This window comes from Delphinus delphis, chromosome 5 (genome assembly GCF_949987515.2).
Source record: "Delphinus delphis chromosome 5, mDelDel1.2, whole genome shotgun sequence".
Classification (NCBI taxonomy): domain Eukaryota; kingdom Metazoa; phylum Chordata; class Mammalia; order Artiodactyla; family Delphinidae; genus Delphinus; species Delphinus delphis.
This window is the reverse complement of record NC_082687.1, coordinates 125,961,871-125,981,907: the sequence shown is the minus strand read 5'-3', so window position 1 is coordinate 125,981,907 and position 20,037 is coordinate 125,961,871. Positions and strand designations below refer to the sequence as shown.

General features: G+C 52.0%; 1 protein-coding gene across 12 annotated transcripts in view; it reads right to left on the bottom strand.

The window, feature by feature from the left end:
- The window catches only part of JADE1 (jade family PHD finger 1), a 193,632-nt gene that overhangs the window by 12,628 nt on the left and 160,967 nt on the right, over window positions 1-20,037 (bottom strand). For all 12 annotated transcript variants that reach the window (XM_060012982.1, XM_060012976.1, XM_060012984.1 and 9 more), the window contains exons 3-9: window positions 17,256-17,341; window positions 14,049-14,206; window positions 11,900-12,087; window positions 9,134-9,345; window positions 6,005-6,172; window positions 4,636-4,752; window positions 334-855 (exon numbers count right to left, since the gene is read on the bottom strand). In XM_060012982.1, the coding sequence (XP_059868965.1) occupies window positions 334-855; window positions 4,636-4,752; window positions 6,005-6,172; window positions 9,134-9,345; window positions 11,900-12,087; window positions 14,049-14,206; window positions 17,256-17,341 (1,451 nt within the window). The remainder of the gene's footprint in view (window positions 1-333; window positions 856-4,635; window positions 4,753-6,004; window positions 6,173-9,133; window positions 9,346-11,899; window positions 12,088-14,048; window positions 14,207-17,255; window positions 17,342-20,037) is intronic.

Here is a 20,037-nt window from a genome sequence, read left to right as displayed (position 1 = left end):
ATCCTCCTGGGGGGCTCAGTTCCCTCTAGCTCTAGAATGAAGGGGGGCGGGGGAGGGGAAGACACACCCCATTTGATCTTCCAGAAGAACAGTAAGAACTAACGAGGAAGTGTTTAAATCAGAGAGGCTCCCCGGGCTCTGTGGCCGTCTTGTGTGTGTGCACAGTGAGTTTACCAGCCCATAAATAGATTCAACCAACACAACCTCATGCTGAAGTATGTACAAGGGTCTGAGAGGAAATGCACTGGCTACCACTCCTTGCTCTGGGCAAGCGGTCGCCTCTTTGCAATCTTCTTCTCTACGTCACCACAAGGTGTCAGTGTCGACCATTACCCTCTCCAGGTCCTGCCGCAGGTGCGTGAACAGCTGCAGCCTCCTGAACAAGACATCCTGCTCCCGCTTCGCGAGATTGTCCTCTTCGTCCTTCTTTGGGGTGATCAGGGGCTTGTTGAAGTTGACCTTCCTCTTCAACTTCCAGTACTGGTACAGGAAATCCACGACCTCCTCGGGCAGCCGCAGGGCCCTGGCAACATCCAGCAGGTTGACGAAGGTGTAGAACTCATCCTCCAGCTGCTGCAGCTTTTGCTTCCGGACACTCACCCGGTGGGCCTCCTCCTGATTCTGCTCAAGGCTGCCAAAGGGCTCCAGCGGATCCCGCGGGGGGCACTCAGGGGCCCCGTTCTCCCGAGCGGCCCCCTCACCGAGGCTCTCGTCGGGCTTGCGATGTGAGCTGTGCTTCGGGCAGTAGGACTTGAACTTGACTTCGTCGTTCTCGGCCAAGATGGTCTTCATCTCCAGGCCCCGGTCGAAAGCACAGGTCACGTGGAAGGCTGTGCGGCAGTTCTTCACAGAGCACTGGCAAGAACACGCAGACAGCAAGAGGAGAGAGATTAGGGAGTGACAGTGACTGAAGCCCCGGGTGCCAGGCACCCCCTCCCTACACACGCACAGGAAGAGCTGCACTTGGAGCTCGTGCCGGGACAGAGGAGCTCCACGCGGACTCACCCTGGCAGATCCAGTCGTGTTTTAAACAAGCTACAGCTTGGGATTTAAGGGGACTCTCTTTTCATAAACCGAACCATAACTCTCCTAGAAAAGCAACTGCATCCAATAACCACCTCTTAAAGCAGACACGATCACACAGATGGCGCGTGTAGACAAAGGGGGCCCTGGCGCTCCGACTATGCTCCAAAGAACGTGTGCCCAACATGCAGAGTATGTCCTGAGGCATTCATTTGTCTCTTCTCATAGGTCTGGGCTTTTTTAATGTTTATATAAAAAGCCTGAGTGGCGAGAATCTCCTCAGGAAGAATGACCACCAACCAGAGTTTTGAAAGGCACGTGGATCCTCCTTCCTAAGCCACAGTCAGGACGAGCCCCAACACCAGTGGGAAAATAAATGGCTCACTCCTCCTCCAGCAGTGAGGGTTGCTCAAGACTGAGGAGGGTGAATTAAAAACTCCCAAAGACTGGAAAGGAAGAGGAGACCAGGACAATCCAGGACAGGAAGGACGGGACTGGTCTCCGCACCCGAGGAAGCTTTCGCCAGGCGCAGAGGCTTCCAGGCCAGTGGGGGACAAGCTCTGAGATCTGTGTGCGCTTCGCCTGGCAGCGCAACCGTGAGGGACCTGTTGCTTGTGGGTGGAAGGGAGGTCAACGTAGAGGCCAGGCGTCACCCAGCTCTGCCCCGGCCTTACCAAACACCTCCCCCCTCCCTCTCACCGCCCCACCAGGGGAACCCCGTAGTGCCTCCGATCCAGACGGCAGGCCAGAGGCCTAGCAGGAGAAAAGTGACTTCTCCCCATCTGATCTTGCTGGGCGAATTCCTGGAAGGAGGCTCCCTGTGGTGACTGAAGCCAGTCCCTTAAAAAGCAACACTGTACTGTGTGAGGCCAAGGGATCCGGGCACGCCAGGGCTGCAGACAGGAGCAGAACTGAGTGGCCCCAGGCCAGCTGAGAAGCTTAATTAATTAAACTCATTCAGCAGAGCCCTGCACAGCACCACCACAGATCGCAGCGGCGTGGGCGGGGCTTCTTCCCCAATCATTGCAGCCTTTAAGAGGTGACTCACTGCCAGTCGTGATTTCTTCCATTATTAAAAAGTCGCTTTCACCCAGAAGTACAGAAAATCTAGCTCCCTTCACAGAAAATCAATTCCCCCACTGAAAACACTTAAAGCGCATGAACTAACATAAATCTGTAATTTTATCTATAATAATAACCTCAATTCCAAGGAATGTGTGGAATCAGCTTTAGTGGTAGAACACACACACACACACACACACACACAACCTGGTCACTATCAGTACACACATACCTGGTCACTATCAGTACACACACACACACACACACCCCTGGTCACTATCAGTATACACACACACACACACACACCTGGTCACTATCAGTACAAGACAAAGTGTTCCTCCCTCCTAGCAGGCAGCCAAGTGGGAAGTAAAGTGGGAACAGATGACGGAGACACTACCAGTGTTTGGCTTAAACGACACTTCAACTCAGCGCCCCGACCTGAAGAGAGGAACTCGCCACGGCAGAACATTTACACGGGGCTTTGTAAAGACGCCAAATGGCCTTCCTCTGGGTTTTCCTATTCAGGTTGACTCAGCAAACAGATGTTACAGAAACGTAAGCCAGAGCCTTTCCAGCTGCAGACATTTCAGACAGGAATTCTTTAATAAAATCAGTCTATTCTGTGAAGATATGAAAAATCATCAAAAACTTCCTTGGCCTCTCCTCCTTCAAATTCATGTTCTGGGAAAAAGAGGTCAACGGCAACAAAAAAGTCATTTTATCGTCTCTCTTCAAAAGAGACACAGAGATCCCAATCGACCGCCTCCTGGAAACATCAGTGAAGGACCTACTCAGTAAAGGGCGTAATTTCTATCCTCAGAAGAACACCGGATAACTTGGAAGAAAACGATGTCCATTTTCCTTGGTTTGCCCCAGCCTGTTCCCTGCAAGTGTTCGCACGGGCCGTCTGCGCGCGCACACACACACACACACACACACACACACACACACACACACACACACACACACACACACACACACACACACACACACACACACCCCTCTGTGTCTTCTTTTATTTTGTGGCTTTTAAAACATTTCTCCTTCACTCCCTCCTAACACAACGCTCAGGCCAGAGGCTTTTGTCATGTTTTAATTTTAAGCAGATTCCATTCACATACAAAAATCTGCACTATTTTCAAGGTCCACAGCCAAATCCCACCAGCTGTCTCATGCCTCACCCTCTGAATATTCTGTTACGTTTTGGATTCTTGAACACCAGTGGAAGTGATAAGGAAGAAAAAGCACAACAGCTTGGCGTGTAAAATGAAAACTTGTAAAAAGAAACACCAGTCAGTGGATACCTTACACAGAGGAATATTTACCAGCCAAAATACAAGTTGAGTTTGCCAAATGAGGTCATTTCTTTAAAAGCCCCGACCGGCAGTTTGACCGAGCTTGGGGAGTGAGTGAGTGAGAGTGAGAGAGTGAGAGAGAGAAAGAGAGAGAGTGTGTGTGTCTGTGTGTGTGTGTCTGTGTGTGTCTATGTGTGTCTCTGTCTCTGTGTGTGTGTGTGTGTGTGTGTGCCAAGCCGTTGCATGTCCTGCATCAAGAGGGCAGCCGCCCCAAACCGGCACCTCTGCCCACGGACTGTGACGTGGGGACCAAGGAGGGGCCGGCGTCCCTGAGCTGGCGGCCCCCACAGAGGCAAAGGGCCAACGGCAGCCGCAGACAGCATCTGGAGACCGCGGTGGGACAGCACCTCAGGCCTCCGAGGTCACGCCTGTCTAGACGCCAAAAACGTGAGGCCCGGAGAGGAACTTCTCAGGCAGCGCTTTAGACAACACCAAGAAACAGCACGCCATCAATAGTCTCTCCGTGATCCTGTTATCTGCCTCATGGCTGTCTACACCTGCCTGTACGTGGACACAGAAAACGCAGGCCGGCTTCTTACCTACGAGCTCCCCTCCCCCACACTGTACCATAAAAAAAATCAGATATTCAGACTGGGCAGAACCCCTGGTGCAGCACCTCATGGGTGTCCCTCCACCCACCCGGTCGGTGCTCCAAGGAGTCCCCGTTTTGCCAAATGCAAAAGGGTTGGCGTGCCAAGCTGATTTCCAACAGTGCGCACCGCACCGAGACACCCCACGCGCACACCTCTGAAACCAGCGGCGTCGGGGGCAGCCACAGAGGCAGGGCTGCCGCTCGGCAGGCGGGAGGGTGACTAAGCCTCCAGTGCCGAGACTCCAGTTCTTCCCCAGAACTGTCGGCCTGTGGAAAGAGCTGCAACGCCAGGCTTTGGGCAGGGAGGGAGAAACCAGATACAAACTGGAACTGCCCTGCAGCTCAGGCGGACTTCTGAGTTGCCCTGTGATGGTTACAGCTGGGGTTCCGGTCACACTGGACACTCTCCACCAACAGAAGGTGTGTATACTGGGCTGGAGACGTCCCTCAGCAACCTCAGAAGGGCTGTGAGAACCTCGTCCCGCTTCCTGGATTCTAGCCCCATCTCCAAGCCCTGTGACGGTCAGGTCACAGAGCCCTCCCCCGTCCCGCTCCCTGGAACACAAGGAAGGCTGATAATGCCATCCTGACTAGGCTGGTTACCTGTATGGAGGCCCCAAACTTCTCATTGCAGAGGCTGCACACCAGCGCCCACCGACTGCTGGGGATGTGAGACACCTTCGTGATGGGCTCCATCTTCTCGGGGCTGCCAATGCTCACCTGGAGGCCCAAGAAATAACAAGACAGGGTGGCAGAGGTCGTCAAGACAGGGGCCGGACACAGACAGCAGCAACTCAGAGATCCATTCCTCCCCCACGGCCCTCCTACCAGAGGGTGCCGAGGGGCACTCACCCTCCGAGCGCAGGTAAAATCCCACTTTAAAGCATCAGGACAGCACAGGGGCCAGCTAGGGGCCAACTCTACGCCCTCCTCGGGGGGGGGGGTCATCTGACACAAACGTCCTGTTTGTAAAAACACTCAGACACCCCAATGCTCACTGCTCACCCGAGTGACAGCAAAGACAAGGTAACCCATCTACCACACCTCTGGTCCGCTAAGAAGCGGTCAGGACTGGAAATCCGTCTCAAACATATTGCAATCAGTTGTGAACGATGGAGCAGAAGTAAACATTGACCACTTTTAATCTCTCTCTCACTAAAGAAAGCCATTCTCTTCAGTCAGGAACTAACACTACATACAAAGCGGAAAACTACCAAGATAAGTAAGGTCCCCTCCCTCTCCTCTCAGCCTGGATCACTGAACTGCATCCCTGTTAATACCAAACCGTGCGATTCCCATGCTACCAAGACCCGAGTCGTGAAGCCTCAATCCAAATCACTCCCAGATACTTTTCCTCGGGAGGAAAATGCACCAAAATCATATGCCAAAAAAATGCTGAAATCTGAATCACAAATGATAGTCTCAGAGTGAGCCAAGCAAATTAAATCAGTCAAGGTCTGGGACTTGAAATAAATTAGACCAGACCTGAAATTAAAAAGGTTGAGGCCAAGTAAGAATTTTAATAAAAAATCACAAAAATGTGACCTAGGGCAGTGGTTCTTTAACCGTGACGGTGCTGTATGCATGGCTCACCGGGCCCAGGAGTCTACGGCCCATCCCAGGGAAAGGACAGAGCCACACCCGGGCCGCAGCGCGGACGAAAGAACGCCGCGGGTCCGCTTCTGGGAGCGTGACAGCAGCGGAGGGTCAGCTGCAGAGGCATCAGAAGGCAAGTCTGAACACCTCCACCCAGAATCCAACTCACGGCTGCCTCCAGTTAACGTTTCCACCAATTTACACACCACTGACCACACGACAGCATGCTCGAGATTCAATTTAAGGTGGAAAAATGGGTAGCAGTTCAAAGGTGTCTTTTTACTCCTCGGCTACAAAGTGGCCCAGTGATGAAGGGCTCCCTGTGAGGACGAACAGCCACGGGCTCCCAAGGTGAACCACCAACACGGGCACCCACCTCGGGGATCCACAGCGCACAGCTGACGTGGACCCACTTGGTCCCACTGCGGGTAGGCTTCATCGCTCCACCTTTCTTGGGACACAACAAACACTTGGGCTGAACCCCCAGGGCACACGTCCGGCACAGCCAACTGCCCTCTGGGACCTTGAGAATTCCGTAACAGGCCTGTAAAGCCACAGCACATCCCCAAGGAAAAGAGAGAAACATAAAAAAAAAAAAGAGTTATTTTTACCCTGTGTGGCTACGAATTTTAAAACGCCTAGAAAGATTTTAACAGAAGCACCCCCAACATAGAGGCACTCCTTTCAGGAAGAGTGCCGGGCAGCCTCACAGCAGCAGTCGGGAGGTGGGTACGAGGTACAACGTACTTACCGACCAGAGGGTGGTCCTGAAAACTACTTGAGGACAGAAAGGTTTGTAAAAGATCTGCTGTGTTGCTACAGATACCCATCTATATCAAGTTTCTAAATACTTGGGCAGTAAATCCTCAAAACTCTCTCCAGGGCTAGATGGCGGAAGGCATCCCTCTCTGATTTACTGATGTAGGTGGGCTATAAAGGGAGGGAAAAAACACAAAGCAGTTGAGAGCCTCCCAGAGCTACTACACGAGACACCAGTGAAAAGGAGAGGGAACTGAGGACCAGCCTCGCTCCCTGGGCTAAGCAAGCCCTACTGACCAGGCGCCGACACCCCGCCCGCCTCCCACACACAAGTGAGCACAACAGGCGCAGAAAAATGAGACATTCTAGACAAAGAGAATTTGGTCTCTTTGGCGGATATTTAAAACAAAGCCTGCTTTGCATAAGATGGTAAATTACACAAGACAGCAAAAACTGCAGGAATCAAGGCAACTTAAAGTCACTGAGACGGTTCAAAGAAAGAAAAGGCAAACGTTAAAGAAGTGAAGAAACAACACCATGATGGTACCAGGAGCACATGCAGAGCCTTTTAAAAACACCAAACTGTTCAGAACTTTATCCTTAAATGAACTACAAGTCAGGAAGTGGAGAGACAGTAACATAGTTCCAATTCTCCAGACAGGAAAAACACAGCCACTATGCAATCTGAATATCCAGGACGCAAAAAGGAAACCACAGGATGATAGTTCAGGGAAGTTAAGTGACACTAAGATTGGAGCTTAGGAGCACTGTGTCGGTGCCATGAATGAGCCACTGTCAACACAGACTTGCTGAAGGAAAAAAAAAAAATTTTTTTTTTAATAGCGCTAACTGACACGATTAAGGTTTCAAATATCAGAAAGGTCTGTATCAGGCACTCTAGACAAAGTCTCATTTCAAGAGGTAATTTTTTTTTTTTTTTTTTTTTTTTACTGGAAAAGCAAGTCTAAATAAAATAGAAGATTAAATAGAGGACGCCTGAAAGACAAGTCATGAAGAACATCTCAAAAGCAAAAGGAACCACAGGAAATGCTAATAGGCAACGTGGTGTGGCTGAAAGAACAGCAGACCAGGCTCGGGGCGGGGGTGTGGGGGTGGGTGTCGTCCAGAGCTCCCCGAGTTCCAGCTCCAGCTCCGCCACTAACCCGCAGTGGGACGCTGAACGGCCCACCCTGACTTCAGTTCACTCATTTATAAGCAGAGGGTTTGAGCAGTTTTCAAGCAGAACCCTTTTTTTCAAACAAGATTTGTCTTGTGGGGGGGTGGGGGGGGAAAGTAAAATGGCAGGAAAAGAACTGAAACATCATCCAAGTAAATGGCACCAACAACGTAAAAGCAACAATGGCAGCCACAACGCTCATGGTCTTGAAACAAAAAAATCTCTCTAAGAATTCTCCATTATCCCGAGGAAAGCACCTAGATAAGTTGAAAACCCAGAGCTACAGATGGGCTATAACATGACTTCATAAGCAAGAGACCTGTGGTCTCCCCATCAGGATGAGACGGGACAAGGCCACCGCTGGTAAAGTCCTCAGGCAGAGGGAAACCCAGGAAGCAGACACATTCTAAAGAAAACAACAGTCAGGAACTTCACAAAGCAAACTGGATTCTTCTTGCCAAGAGGTCACCCAAGCCACTGTCCCTTTAAGTTGGTTTTAAATCTCAGCATCAACAGGTGAATTCAAAAAAAGTACCTCTGGAGAGCCTATTACCTAAAGAGTGTATGTGAACACGTGTCCCCACAGAAATACAAATTACTTCATTACTGCATGAAAAAAATAAACGAGAGAGGTAAGGGTCCAGACTAAGATTCTCCCAAGCTTTTTAAATCACCCAGTGCCCAACCTTACTGAAGCAACCGCCAAATCCTCTCGACATCGCGGAGGACAGGAAATAACTTTCAAGAAAAGGGGACCCTTTCCGCTTGTTCAAGGGCTCCGTTTATCTACTAACATGTTAGCAAATGTTATGTGTTGACTAGTGTCCGAAAAGTATATGTTAAAGCAAGTCCTAACACCCCCGGTACCTCAGAATGTGACCTCGTTTGGAAATAGGGCCACAGGAGATGTAGTCAGTTAAGATGAGGTCACACTAGAGTAGGGTGGGCCCTTCATCCAGCGTGACTGGCGGCCTCACAAGAAGATGGCGACGTGTGAAGACACAGATGCGTGGGGAGGACACAAAGTGACGGCAGAGCCAGAGACCAGCGTCGTGCGGCTGCAAGTCAAGGAACGCCCACAACCGCCAGCAAACCGCCAGGAGGCGAGGAAGGTTCTCCGTCCGGGTTTCAGAGGGAGCGTGGCCCTGCCGACACCCTGATTTCAGACGTCTAGTTTCCAGATAGCAAGACAGCAAACTTCTGTTCTTTTAAGCCATCCAGCTCGTGCAAGGGCAACTAACACAGCAAACTAACCGCCTTTTCAAGAGTCCCCCCGCCCCCTGCCCTCCAGCGTTCTCAATAGCTATAAAGCCAGGTGCTGGAGCAGGGCAGGGGGCTCATACAGTCTCAGTAAACCTGACTTCTGTGGATGGCAATAAAGGCACTATGCGAAGAAAGAATGAGGTCCACAGAGGATCCTGTTCTCCTGGTTGTAAGAGTAACAAGAAATACTTCAAACACTAAGCACCTGTCAGCAACAAAAAAGATGGGCCCACGTCTTTAACTCATGGACCCTGTCTGGAGGAACCACCCCAGGGGGCCTCCTTCCGGGCCCTGCTGCCCACATACCTGGTGCACACAGATGTTGCATTTGTCACAGAACACCATCTCATTGCCGTCCTCACCGTCGGGCGACTGGCAGACGTCACAGACCACGTCTTCGTCATATTCAATCCCCAGGCCTTCTTCAGTCTCTATAGCATGATTCATATTATCGTAGCATCGCTGTTCAAATTCCTCCAGGACCCTTTCCATGGTGTATTCATCTAACTCAGGCATTCCTGGAGGGAAAATGCCACAAAACCATTTTCATAAACCCGTATTAATAAACATAATACTATTCATACTAATAAAAATGCACAATGAATAAATAATATTATAAACAAATCTCTCCTGAGTGCCCCCCAAATGTTTTCTATTGGATGTCCCTCAGAGCCTTCCAAGGAAGGGTCTTGAAATTCAGAGGCAGAAAGAGACTTGCACCCAACAGTTTACGGTCAGGCACGGTCAGGCACTGAAGATGGAGTGCTTGCTGTAGAAAGATCATTCCCAAAATGGTTCCAGGCTATTAAATGCATATATCATCAGACTGTCGTTTCATTACAGTATTATATATACCAACTAGCGTGTAAGTGACTTCAAAACCATGACCACCTGTTATGGTTTGGGCATTTTTTCCAAAAACACATCCCATTCTTGCTACTTAAAATGGTGCCGAGAACAGATTTCACTGTGAACGCTCAAATGTTTTTTACCTGGTTTATCCCTCCTCACCCTCTGAATTTACTAAGCTGAGATGCATAGTTAGTCAGACACATGAAAGACGGAAACACAAGGGACGTCTCAAGCAAAGGAGACAGACAGCTCCTGGTGAATCAAAGAAAATGCATTCTTATGCAAGAACGGCCAAAAACAAACTTCAGGCGGTTATCATGGTGTGGTTACGGCTAGTGGTGGGGATGAGACTTTTATTTTCTTCCATCTGCGGACATATCCCAAACTTCCTACAATGAAAATACTCATGCAGGAAAGAAAAAAACAGCTTGTAAAAAATATTCAAACACATGTAACTGGCGAGAAACAACAGAAGTGTCATTAGGGCCAACAATAACTTATATGCATTATCATAGATTTAATTAAGACTTCCAAGTTTTTGAAAACTTGGAGCACACATTAGCGCTGACACTGTGATAAGCCCTAAACACACAGTCAAAAAAGCCACCTATCATCTCAAACCTTATTTCATGACGAGGTCGTTTCTGCGCGGCCAGGTTTCATCTCAATTCCTCCTACCAGTTCCGAAAACACCACTGGCTTTGAAAATACAGCCCTATGCCCTATAATTCATTTCTACCATTAAAAAGACCAATAAAAGCTAAGACAAACGCCTTTACGCATGCGTTCAATCCATGTTCTACAACTGCATCGCTCATCCTGCCCAAGTGCTCAGCTCCGCCTTGCAGTCTGACGAGTGAGCCCAGCACTCACCACCTAGACCACCCACCAAAGCCCCCGGTCCCTGGCCGTCTGTCCCTCTGCCTTAACACAGGACACCCAGTCAGTCCAGTGCGTTACAGCTGTCTTTACAAAGTAGAATTTTATAGTCTATGAAGCTAAAACATAGTACTCAGTTCCAAGAGAGCACTGAAAACTTCCGAACAGACTCCCACCTCCTAGCCTGCTAACATCCTGGCCACTAATACCTAAAACCAAGGACCAAAAGGAAGGAGATCTACTTTATCAAAATATCGGAGTAACAGCTTTCCCAGCTCAGTCCACACCATCGTTCCCATTCAAAGGCGGGGGAGCAGCACGCGTGGCAGCACCTGTCACACGCCAGGCCCCGTGCCGGGCTCAGGCTTCCACACGAAACGAAGTCTTGGCCCTTCAGGGCTTTGAAATCCACCATGAAACACTCCGTAGATATTCACCATGTGCTAGACTGCACACAGACAGCCTGTGCCACCACTTCCCGACCTTGACCTACATACAGCACATGCTAATGAATCCTCACGTCTCTCACAGGAAGCCCAGACTGGGTCTCCCTGACTTGCCATCACCACACTTCAGGCAACCCTTAGCAACCTGAAGTGGTGTGTGAGCCGAGATCCAAGTGTCCTCCTGGTCGTGACACAAGGAGATGCAAGCAAACGAGGTCCTCTGAGCCGTACATACACAAGAATGGTTGACTTGTAGAAAAGATCGCAATGGGCAGGGCACCCAGCTAAGGTAGGGCTTCACCAAAGGAAAGCCAGGACAGATCGACGGGTGAGAGGAGAAACACTCAGGTTTGGAAAAGGACCCAAGGGGAATCACTGAGGTGAGAACACGAGGGATGTGTTTGGAAAATGGTGAGCTTGGCTGGAGTGGCGTCTCCTGTGAGAAACTGCAGGCCACGGCTGAAGAAGGCGGCATCCGAATAGCACCGCCGGAGGGGGAAGAAACAGAACACCGGAGCAGGAAACTGTGGACCAGACCCTCGTGCGATCTCGGGGAAGCGCTGCGTTTCTCTGGGCCTCAGTTCTCTTGAGGTAACCGGCAGGGTTGCGGGGTGCAGGGCAGGAACTGGGAGCCCCCGCTTTCCTGCCCGTGGAAGACACCCCTCCTCGATCCCACCTCTCTGTCCACGAGACGCACACAGACTGAGTCCCTCTCAGCACACCTGCCGCAGCAGGACACGCGCATCTCCAACAAAGAGCCCGTGATCCCGAGACCGGACTGAGGCCGAGACGGAGCTGGCGTCGCCAGCGGTGAGGAGCCTCGCCCCTGAACCGCGGGCCTCACGCACTCGCCGCTCATCGTCCGCGGCCAAGCAGCAGAGCCCCCGCCTCTCACCCATCTCCTTGAACTCCTCGTTGGTCAGTTCCAGCCACGCAGCGTCCATGTCGTTGAGATCGTAACGACACACGCTGTCGGCCAGCGTCCGGATGTCAACGTAGCCCAGCTCTGGAGGCTCGGAGCCCGACGAGACGATGTATTTCTTGGGCCTGATGAACATGAGGGACTTCTCTTCAGACACGACCCTGGTTAACAAGAAAACAAGGCAGCCAGGTCACCCTTCCTGCCACAAGAAAGGAAGTTTGCCAGGAGGCCCCCAAGCGAGCTTCCACCTCCAACCCCCAAACCTTAGGTCACTGCCGGGTTCAGAGAGTTAAAACCCTAACGCCACCGCTGATAAAGCAAAGCAGGAGTCGTTATAACCCCTAAACTAGAAAGAGATGCAAGTGAACACGCTGCAGAAGTCTTCAAAATCAGCCTCTCCCACGTGGCCTCCCAGGACGCTGCCGTGCCCAGCCACCAGCTGTGACAGCAGTGTCAAGGGTTAAGATTACATCACTTTCCACTAACCAGGCCTGCCCGCCCCTGCTGGAGGCCACCAAGCCCCGGGTTCGCAGGGACACGGAGGCGGCCAGAGCAGCTGCATGGCAGGGCACACAGCTTCTGCATGGCAGAAGGCCGGGAAGCCAAAGGGAGAAACCCGTCACCTCTGGTTCTAGAACTCAGGCCTTGTCCATCGCTAAGCAGTCTGAGAACCAGAGTCCCAGCCACGGGCGGGACGCTCCCGGCACAGCTGGGGACCCAGGGAGGAGCACAAGTCCCCTCCGCTCCTGCACTTGCACCCTCGCCCCCGCCCCGGGAACGCCTGGAGAACTGCCGGCCCCCGCAAAAGAAAGCGCAGGAAGAGGGCGAACCACGGCCGACGGGAAGTGAGGCGCCTGGGGAGCACCCCACGGCCACCGGCCCTCCACCTGCACGTCGCAGCGTGCCGGCAGCTCGCGTTAACACCCAGCTGTCCAAAGAGGCCGTCGAGGTGTTTCCGTCACCCTGTGATTACCAGGGTGGCTTTACCCACAGGACACGGAGACAGGCACGGTTAAGGGAGCTATTCATCCCACTCAGCTAAGGGCAGGGTTTTAGCTGACACTTCCATGAGCCGTGTTAGCGTTTACTTGTCTTGTGCTGGGCTCGTAACCCCTGGACTGGGATCGTCAGTGCTGCACAGCTAGTCGGTGCTGTGCCCCAGAGGCAACCCTGAGGCAACCAAACCGTGTTTCTCCCACAGAGCCCAGTGAAACCCTCCGTCCACTCCACAGGCTGCAGTCTGACCTGTGGAGGCATCGGAGCGGTCGTTTCAGCCTGCATCTTTATGGGGACATTTGTCACAGAGATCCCAGACACAATAACCAGACTCGACCACCGCCGGCGCCTGAGGGACAGGACGTGGGTGAGGGCCAAGGGGTAAGTTCAGTCCACACTTGGCAACGGTGAAAGAGGTCATTTCGCAAAGCAGGCAGGTGACTGACCACGCAGCGGCGGCAAAGCCGGCTGCCAGCTGAGCACAGAGGGCACTCAGCTCCCTCGCCCCGCGAGGAGCCTCAAGGCTAGTGGAGCCGGCCGGAGAGGAAACAAGAAAACCGGCCCAGCTTCACGCTGAAGCCGGTCAGCGAAGAGCCGACCCTCAAGACCCTTAAGGAGAAAAGTGGTTAGAAGTAAATCCAGAGAAAGCCCGTCCGAGGAGCACTCCTCAACACACTCCTCCGCTAAGCTCCCCGCCCACGGGACCCGAACCTGGCAGGACTGCTCACACCTGTCCTCCCCCAGAGATGGAGGGACCACGGCAGGACCCAACCGATGACAGGCACCTCTCTCCAGCACAGCGGCCCTCCAGAGGGAGAGGGGAAGCAGCTGTGCAAACATCCAAATGTCCCTCCCCCGCAGCCAGCCACTTCCCAGGGAGCCTTGGAATTTACCTTCCTCTCTGAGAGAGAGGCACCTTCCCGATTGGCTGCAATGTTAAGTTCGGAGGCCCATGGCCCTTAAAAGCACTACCTTCGGACCTGAGGTGTGTTTCTACTGCATTTCTCTTTCCCCAGAAGCCTCACTGCTGACCCAAACACCACTGCTCCTCTCAGGCACCCAGCTGTCAGGGCAGAAAGGCAACTGTCAGGGGAGAGGCGGCACCCCTCCCCTGGGGCACGTCTACCTGGCCACGGGCTGAGGGATGGTCCCAGGGCTCACCGGCACCTGGACCCCTTTCTCCCACTCCTGTCTCCAGGGATCTGCCAGCACATAGTACTCATCCGGGTTCAGCTGGTAGGAGTCATGCAACTTCATGGCAGTGATCAGGTCTGTCCTAAACACCTGGAAAGGGAAAGAAAGGGTCACTGACATTGGATATTTGCATTCTTACTCAGAGCGCTGGCAGCTGCAGGGTAACCATGGAGCTGCCACGTAACAAGGTCACTGTTTCAACAGAGAACCAGTCTGACCTATTACAGGAAACCCCTCGGCCTGCCACGCCCTGGGCCTCGCTCAGGGTCGGAGGTGGCAGCAGCTCACACTGCCCTCCCTCCCTCGCCAGCTCCGAGAGATGGCGAGGTCCGCACCAGCTACTGCAACACAGGAACCTCGCTGCCGTCCCCGGAAAAACTTCTAAGAACTCCCAATTCACCAAGCAGGCTGCTGAAAACACGCGCCTAAAAAATCCCTGGAGGGAGATATTTCACTCAAGGGTGACTTTCTTGTAAATGTTTAAGAAATAAAACTCCACTAACCACGTAACAACTCCAAACCAAAACCCAGAGCCCCCAGGGACCCCTCTTCTCGACTCAGACTGCCTCTCCCCACCTCCCGCCTGCCCAGGCACCCGGGCTTAACAGCAAGGTGTCCGGGGAGGGCGGGTCCCGGTTGGCTAGAGCCGGGCAGGGTACAGGATGGAAACATCTGGGAGAGAAGCAACGACACACCAATGGAGGCAAGGTAGAAAATGGGCTGGTAAAGAATGTGTTTGCACACCTTCACCCGGCATAACTTCTACTAGGAAAGCAGCATTTGTGGGGAAAGGAGAGGAGGGAGGGAGGGGAGGAAACAAGAGAGGAAGAAAGAAGAAAGCAAGCAAGCTACCACCCTCTCTTCACCCTGCCACGAACAGACGCACAAGACTCAAAAGCACCCCTCGGCCAAGAGGGCCCCTCGGGCCTCATCTGGGGCCAAGAGGGGAGCAGCACGAGGGTGGCCCCCGCGTGCCCGCTCCTCCTGGCAGCGGGGGGAGGCGGCCGGAGCCCAGCCCACTCCTGTCCCAGGGCCGCACGAGGAAGCTCTGACCCTGGCATTAGCGCCGGCCCAAAGCTGTGTTTGGCACCAAGCGTGCCTGCATCTGTAAGCTACACTCCCTGTTTACACAAGTCACAATGCTGAACTCTCTCTTCTTGGGACAGGGAGTTCTTTCTTGTGCTGCTAAGCACAGTCCACGCTGTACGCCTGCTATTAGGTCCGTATTTGTTTTTCCCGGTGGCTTTTCGGGCTGGTGATCACTTAAATGAACGTCACCGTAACGAAGTCTGAGGCAGTGTCTGAGGAAGAGGGCCACGTCTCCAGCCGGCCGTCTGGGGCCCGACTTGCCCCCAGTTTGCCACTCCTCATCTCTAAAGTCCCAGTAACAAGCAAGAACCTGGCTGGGCACCCACACACACACAAAAGCACAAGATCAGGCCCCCCTGCAGCACCGAGCCCTGCGGCAGATGCCCGCCCGCGCCCCGGGGAGCATTAACTTTGTCAGCCGTGCCCTGCAGACCCCCAAAAAGTCCTTTCAAACAAAGTCACAGATCTACACCTTCAGGAAGCACATCAGTTAAAAACACGTTCCAGCTAAGTCTGGTAAGTAACAAGTAAGGGATTTTGCCCAAGAAGGAGGAAAATCAGACTGAAGCAACAAGATGAGAAAAGGCAGCCCAACGTCCCTGCGCTCAGGGACTTGATGAGGACGGTCAGGGACTGAAACAGATGCCCTCACACGGACGTGAGCTCCTGAGTCCCCAGCAGGGCTCCACCCTAGCACTCCATCCAAAAAAAAAAAAAACAACGCTGGAACAAAACACAGGTCAGGGACAAGACTGGCACCGTCCACACTTGCCAGTGCCGACTCTGGGAGGGGTTTCTAGCTGCGCCTGGGGCACCGGTGCTCTCACACAGGTATCAGCTCCCTGTTGGAGCACCCTGGATTCCTGCCCTGAAATAACAGGAGTGCGGTGTGGACATCAGAAGGGTATTGAGGGGGCTGTGGAGGGAATTAAAGAGAGAAAAAAGAGCAGCAGAGTCACTCCCGATACCAGAGGAAAGGAAGGCAGCGCTGCAGATTCAAAAGGACAAAGGCCTGGAATAAATCAAGGTGATAAAACGGGCACCTTCTCGTGAGCATCTGATCTAATGTTTAAGTGTCCCCTGGGATGGTTTCGCACAATTCTGAAGTATATTATACGCTACTTCCTCGTGGAGGAAGTTATTCCACAACTAAAGAATCCTACGCTCAACACAGCGCCCCCGGCTTCCCTGCTACCGTCGAAGAAGTTCCTCATGGATGGCGGCCTCTGCTCAGTCGCTACGGGATGAGGCTGTCTTTGAAGTCATCCCACTAAGAGGCAGTGCAAAACCAAGGGGCTGGACCGAAAACTCTCTTCCCCATAACCTGCTCACCTAAACACTGTGACACACTGAAATGCCTTTTCTTCCATCACTTAGATCCTCAGAGCCCAGTCCAAGGTTTTCAGAGAACACAGATCTCAGGAGTGGGAGGGGCCCCTAACCAACAAAAGCCACAAAGAAACTCACCCAAAAACAATTTTGGATAGATGACAGATAGGTAGATAATAACAAAATGTGAGGGAGCAGGGAAATGTAAGGTGAGAAACAAATTTCAAAAGAAGGGGAGAAAGCCTTAAGCATAATCCCCTAAACAGAACCCCAGAATTACACTGGGTTTTGCCAAACAAACCACAAATTCACGACTAAAACTAACTTGAGGCTGGCAGTGACCAGCAGCAGCTGAACATGCTGATCTCCAGGCCATAGGAAAAGTTGCTGGGAGCCAGCAAAGGTGAAACAGAGAAGGAAAAAAAAAAAAAAAAGAAAAGAATTAATAATAATAATAGCTAACATTTACTGAGCAGGATTTACCCTCTACATATTAACCTCTGGGTGTTAACCCACTTAATTCTCACAAAACTCCTACGAGGTGAACACCTGTATTATCCCCATCTTACAGATTTGGAAACTGAGGCACAGAGAGGTTAAGTAACTTGCCCAAGAATGCACAGACTGACACCACTATCAACCAACCAGGTGTGTGTGTCAACCATATGTACTCACGCACACACGTACGACACGCACAGTCACGCCAGCATTCAAGAAATACCTCTGAAGGCTTTCGATCTTCATGTCTGGAGCATGAACTTCTCCTGTGCTGGGATCTGGAATTCTGTGACCAAGTAGTTGACAGGCCTAAAGAAACAAATATCCGAATAGGAATAAATTACAAGTACACCAATCACTGAGGGTTCACAGGGTTCTTTTTTTTAACCAGACTCAGCGAGGCGCCCCTCAGCACCGCCCCAGGAGCCGGCCCGATGCTCTGCCAGAGCTCTCCTCTCCCCCGCTGGAGCTCCTCCACCCCCACGGCTCATTGAAACGCTCCCTTCCCACAGCAGGCCAACAAGACCACTCCGCACACACTGCGTTCAGGGCTGCGGCGTCACAGGCACAACTCACGGGGGGAGAGGCCTTTCAAGAACACCGTGCGGGCAGAGCCTTCACCCATGAGCCTGCACTTCTGCAGAGGTTCAAAGCCTTGCATTGGTAAATAGAAATTCAGAAGCTTCTCTCTTAATTTCCAGTAACTTTTAAACACTACCATCGTTGTGCTGACTCCCAAAGCCGTGCCCCGGAAGGTCTGACCCCACAACAGAACTCAGCAATCCCTAAGAAAGGGGAACTCAGACCCGCCGTAGACTAGGTGCTCCGGCCAAATCACCTTCAAAATTGCCTACTCCCCTTTCCCAGAGAATGCCTGTCGGCTCTCTTCTGAGCTCCGAGGACAAGATGCTCTTATCCTCTGTCGTGGGGCCTTTCCCCCGCCAAGCCACGGAAACTGGAAGCCCTACCAGGCCACCTATGTCTCTTAACACTGCCACCGAGTCTGAGCTCCTCTCGCGCCTGAGACCCCTCTGCAGCACTGTCTCCACCCTGCCTGAGACGCTCCCTCAGCCGCAGCGGCAATTCTCCTTCCTGGTGCCCCCACTGTGGGTCCCTGCCCTCCCGCATGAGCTCTCTCACCTTCTTGCTCCAGTGCCCTCCCCGGGGAGCGCCCATCCACGCCCACGGTCTTACCTGGCAGGCCCAGGAGACTGTCAGACCTGCGTTCCCACACTAACCTCCCTCCCCGGCACCAGGTCCATGTTCACCCTTCAGATCAGACATCAGTCAAGCCCACGGCGTTCCTGAGATCAGTCAACCCAGCACAACAGCGACTGGGCTAGACATTATACTCAAACCTGCTCTCCTTATTCCTACTTTGACGCATATCACCACCATCTCTACCTGAAGTCCGAAATCAGAGAGTCATTCTAGACTCTCTTCACTCAGGACACATCCACTCCACGGCCCAACAGCCCAGAGCCCAGCTCCTCTTCTCTGCCTCTGCCACCGCCTCCTGTCCGCGGGTGCCGTACTGACACCAGAGATCTGAAACAGCCCTAACCACCTGTCTACCTTCCCAGTAACGTGCCTCCATGGTGAACAAACTGTACCATCTCCCAGAAATTAACAACTCCCCGCCCCAAATAAAAGCTAAAAACTGAGGGAACTGCCATTCTACCAGTAAAATCACTTGCCACTCAAAACAGGAAACCCTTATCTCTACAGATTCCAGAGACAAGGGACACAGAATCAAAGCATCCTTAAGACTCTGGGGGCATTAGGGAGTAGGTTCTGCCCATAAGCCTATCATCAGATTTGCAATGACAGGGACTGAAGGGGATTGCCAAGCTTCCCTCTGACAGGGAAGGGCACGACCCTTGATGGCCAGTCCTGAGGCTTGTTTACTGGGTCAACTGACTGACGGTCTGCTGCTACGCCAGCAGAATTAGATTTCCTATCGGTGACGCTACCGCACTGTTCAGTAACAGTCTAGAAAATTCTTCTTTAAAAAACAATCCTAAGTGTGTCTCTCTAGACTCCCAGATGAACAAGAATAAAGTTCACACCCACACTGAAAGAAATACTCTGGGCACACTGGGGTGAGCCTGACTTGTAGGAAGCTCTGAATCTGGTCACCACTGGAAAAAGGAAGACAGAAGCCAAATTAGAAACCTGATGAGGAAGGCAGCTAAGCAGCTCATGTCTCCAGACAGGCCTCTCCTCCACCGTCCGGTCCTGCAGGCCATCGTCTGGCCAGCCCACAGGCGGTAAGGAGAGACGGGGGAAAAGCACAAGACAATTGTAGACGGACGGCCCCGGGGCTCAGGGAGGGCGAAGAGGTGCAGGGCAGACAGGGATGCCCCCTTTACTGTGAATCACTAGGTACAGGGTTATAAATGACAAGAAATTTTAAGCCATTCCATTGCTGTACTTCAATAACTAACATGGGGTCCGGGGACACAAGCGCTTACGTCGAACACTTTCAGAGTTAAAAGCAGCAACAACAAATTCATGCATTCTTAAGTTTTATGACCCTCTTTTGCCTCCTTCTGGGTCAGGATCCCTCCAGGGTGGTTTCCAAGGTTGCCAGGAAGCTTGCAGCTTTGCTGGCACAGGACACATCCAAGTAATTGCAATCATTTAGTAACTTTTTCCAGGGCTGCTTCTATATTCTTGAAAAATGTTGCCTGCTTTTAAAAACAGATATTCAAAAATGCTACAAATCTGGTATCTGATTGTATTACCCAAGAGAAATTCTGGTCCACCCAGAAAGTCTGTTCCTCTTCCTTTTAATTTGCCTAATGCAAAAAGAGGAAGAGAAAAATTAATCTTACTAAACTCACTTTGCAGAAAGGGAAAGACTGGGGGGAAAGCTAAGTTTAAATTATCACTGACATAAGGAATGTTCTTAGCTTATTTATAGAACCACCCAAGCATCCACTGACAGAGTGAATGAATAAACAAACAGCGGCATATCCATACCATGGAATACTACCCAGCAA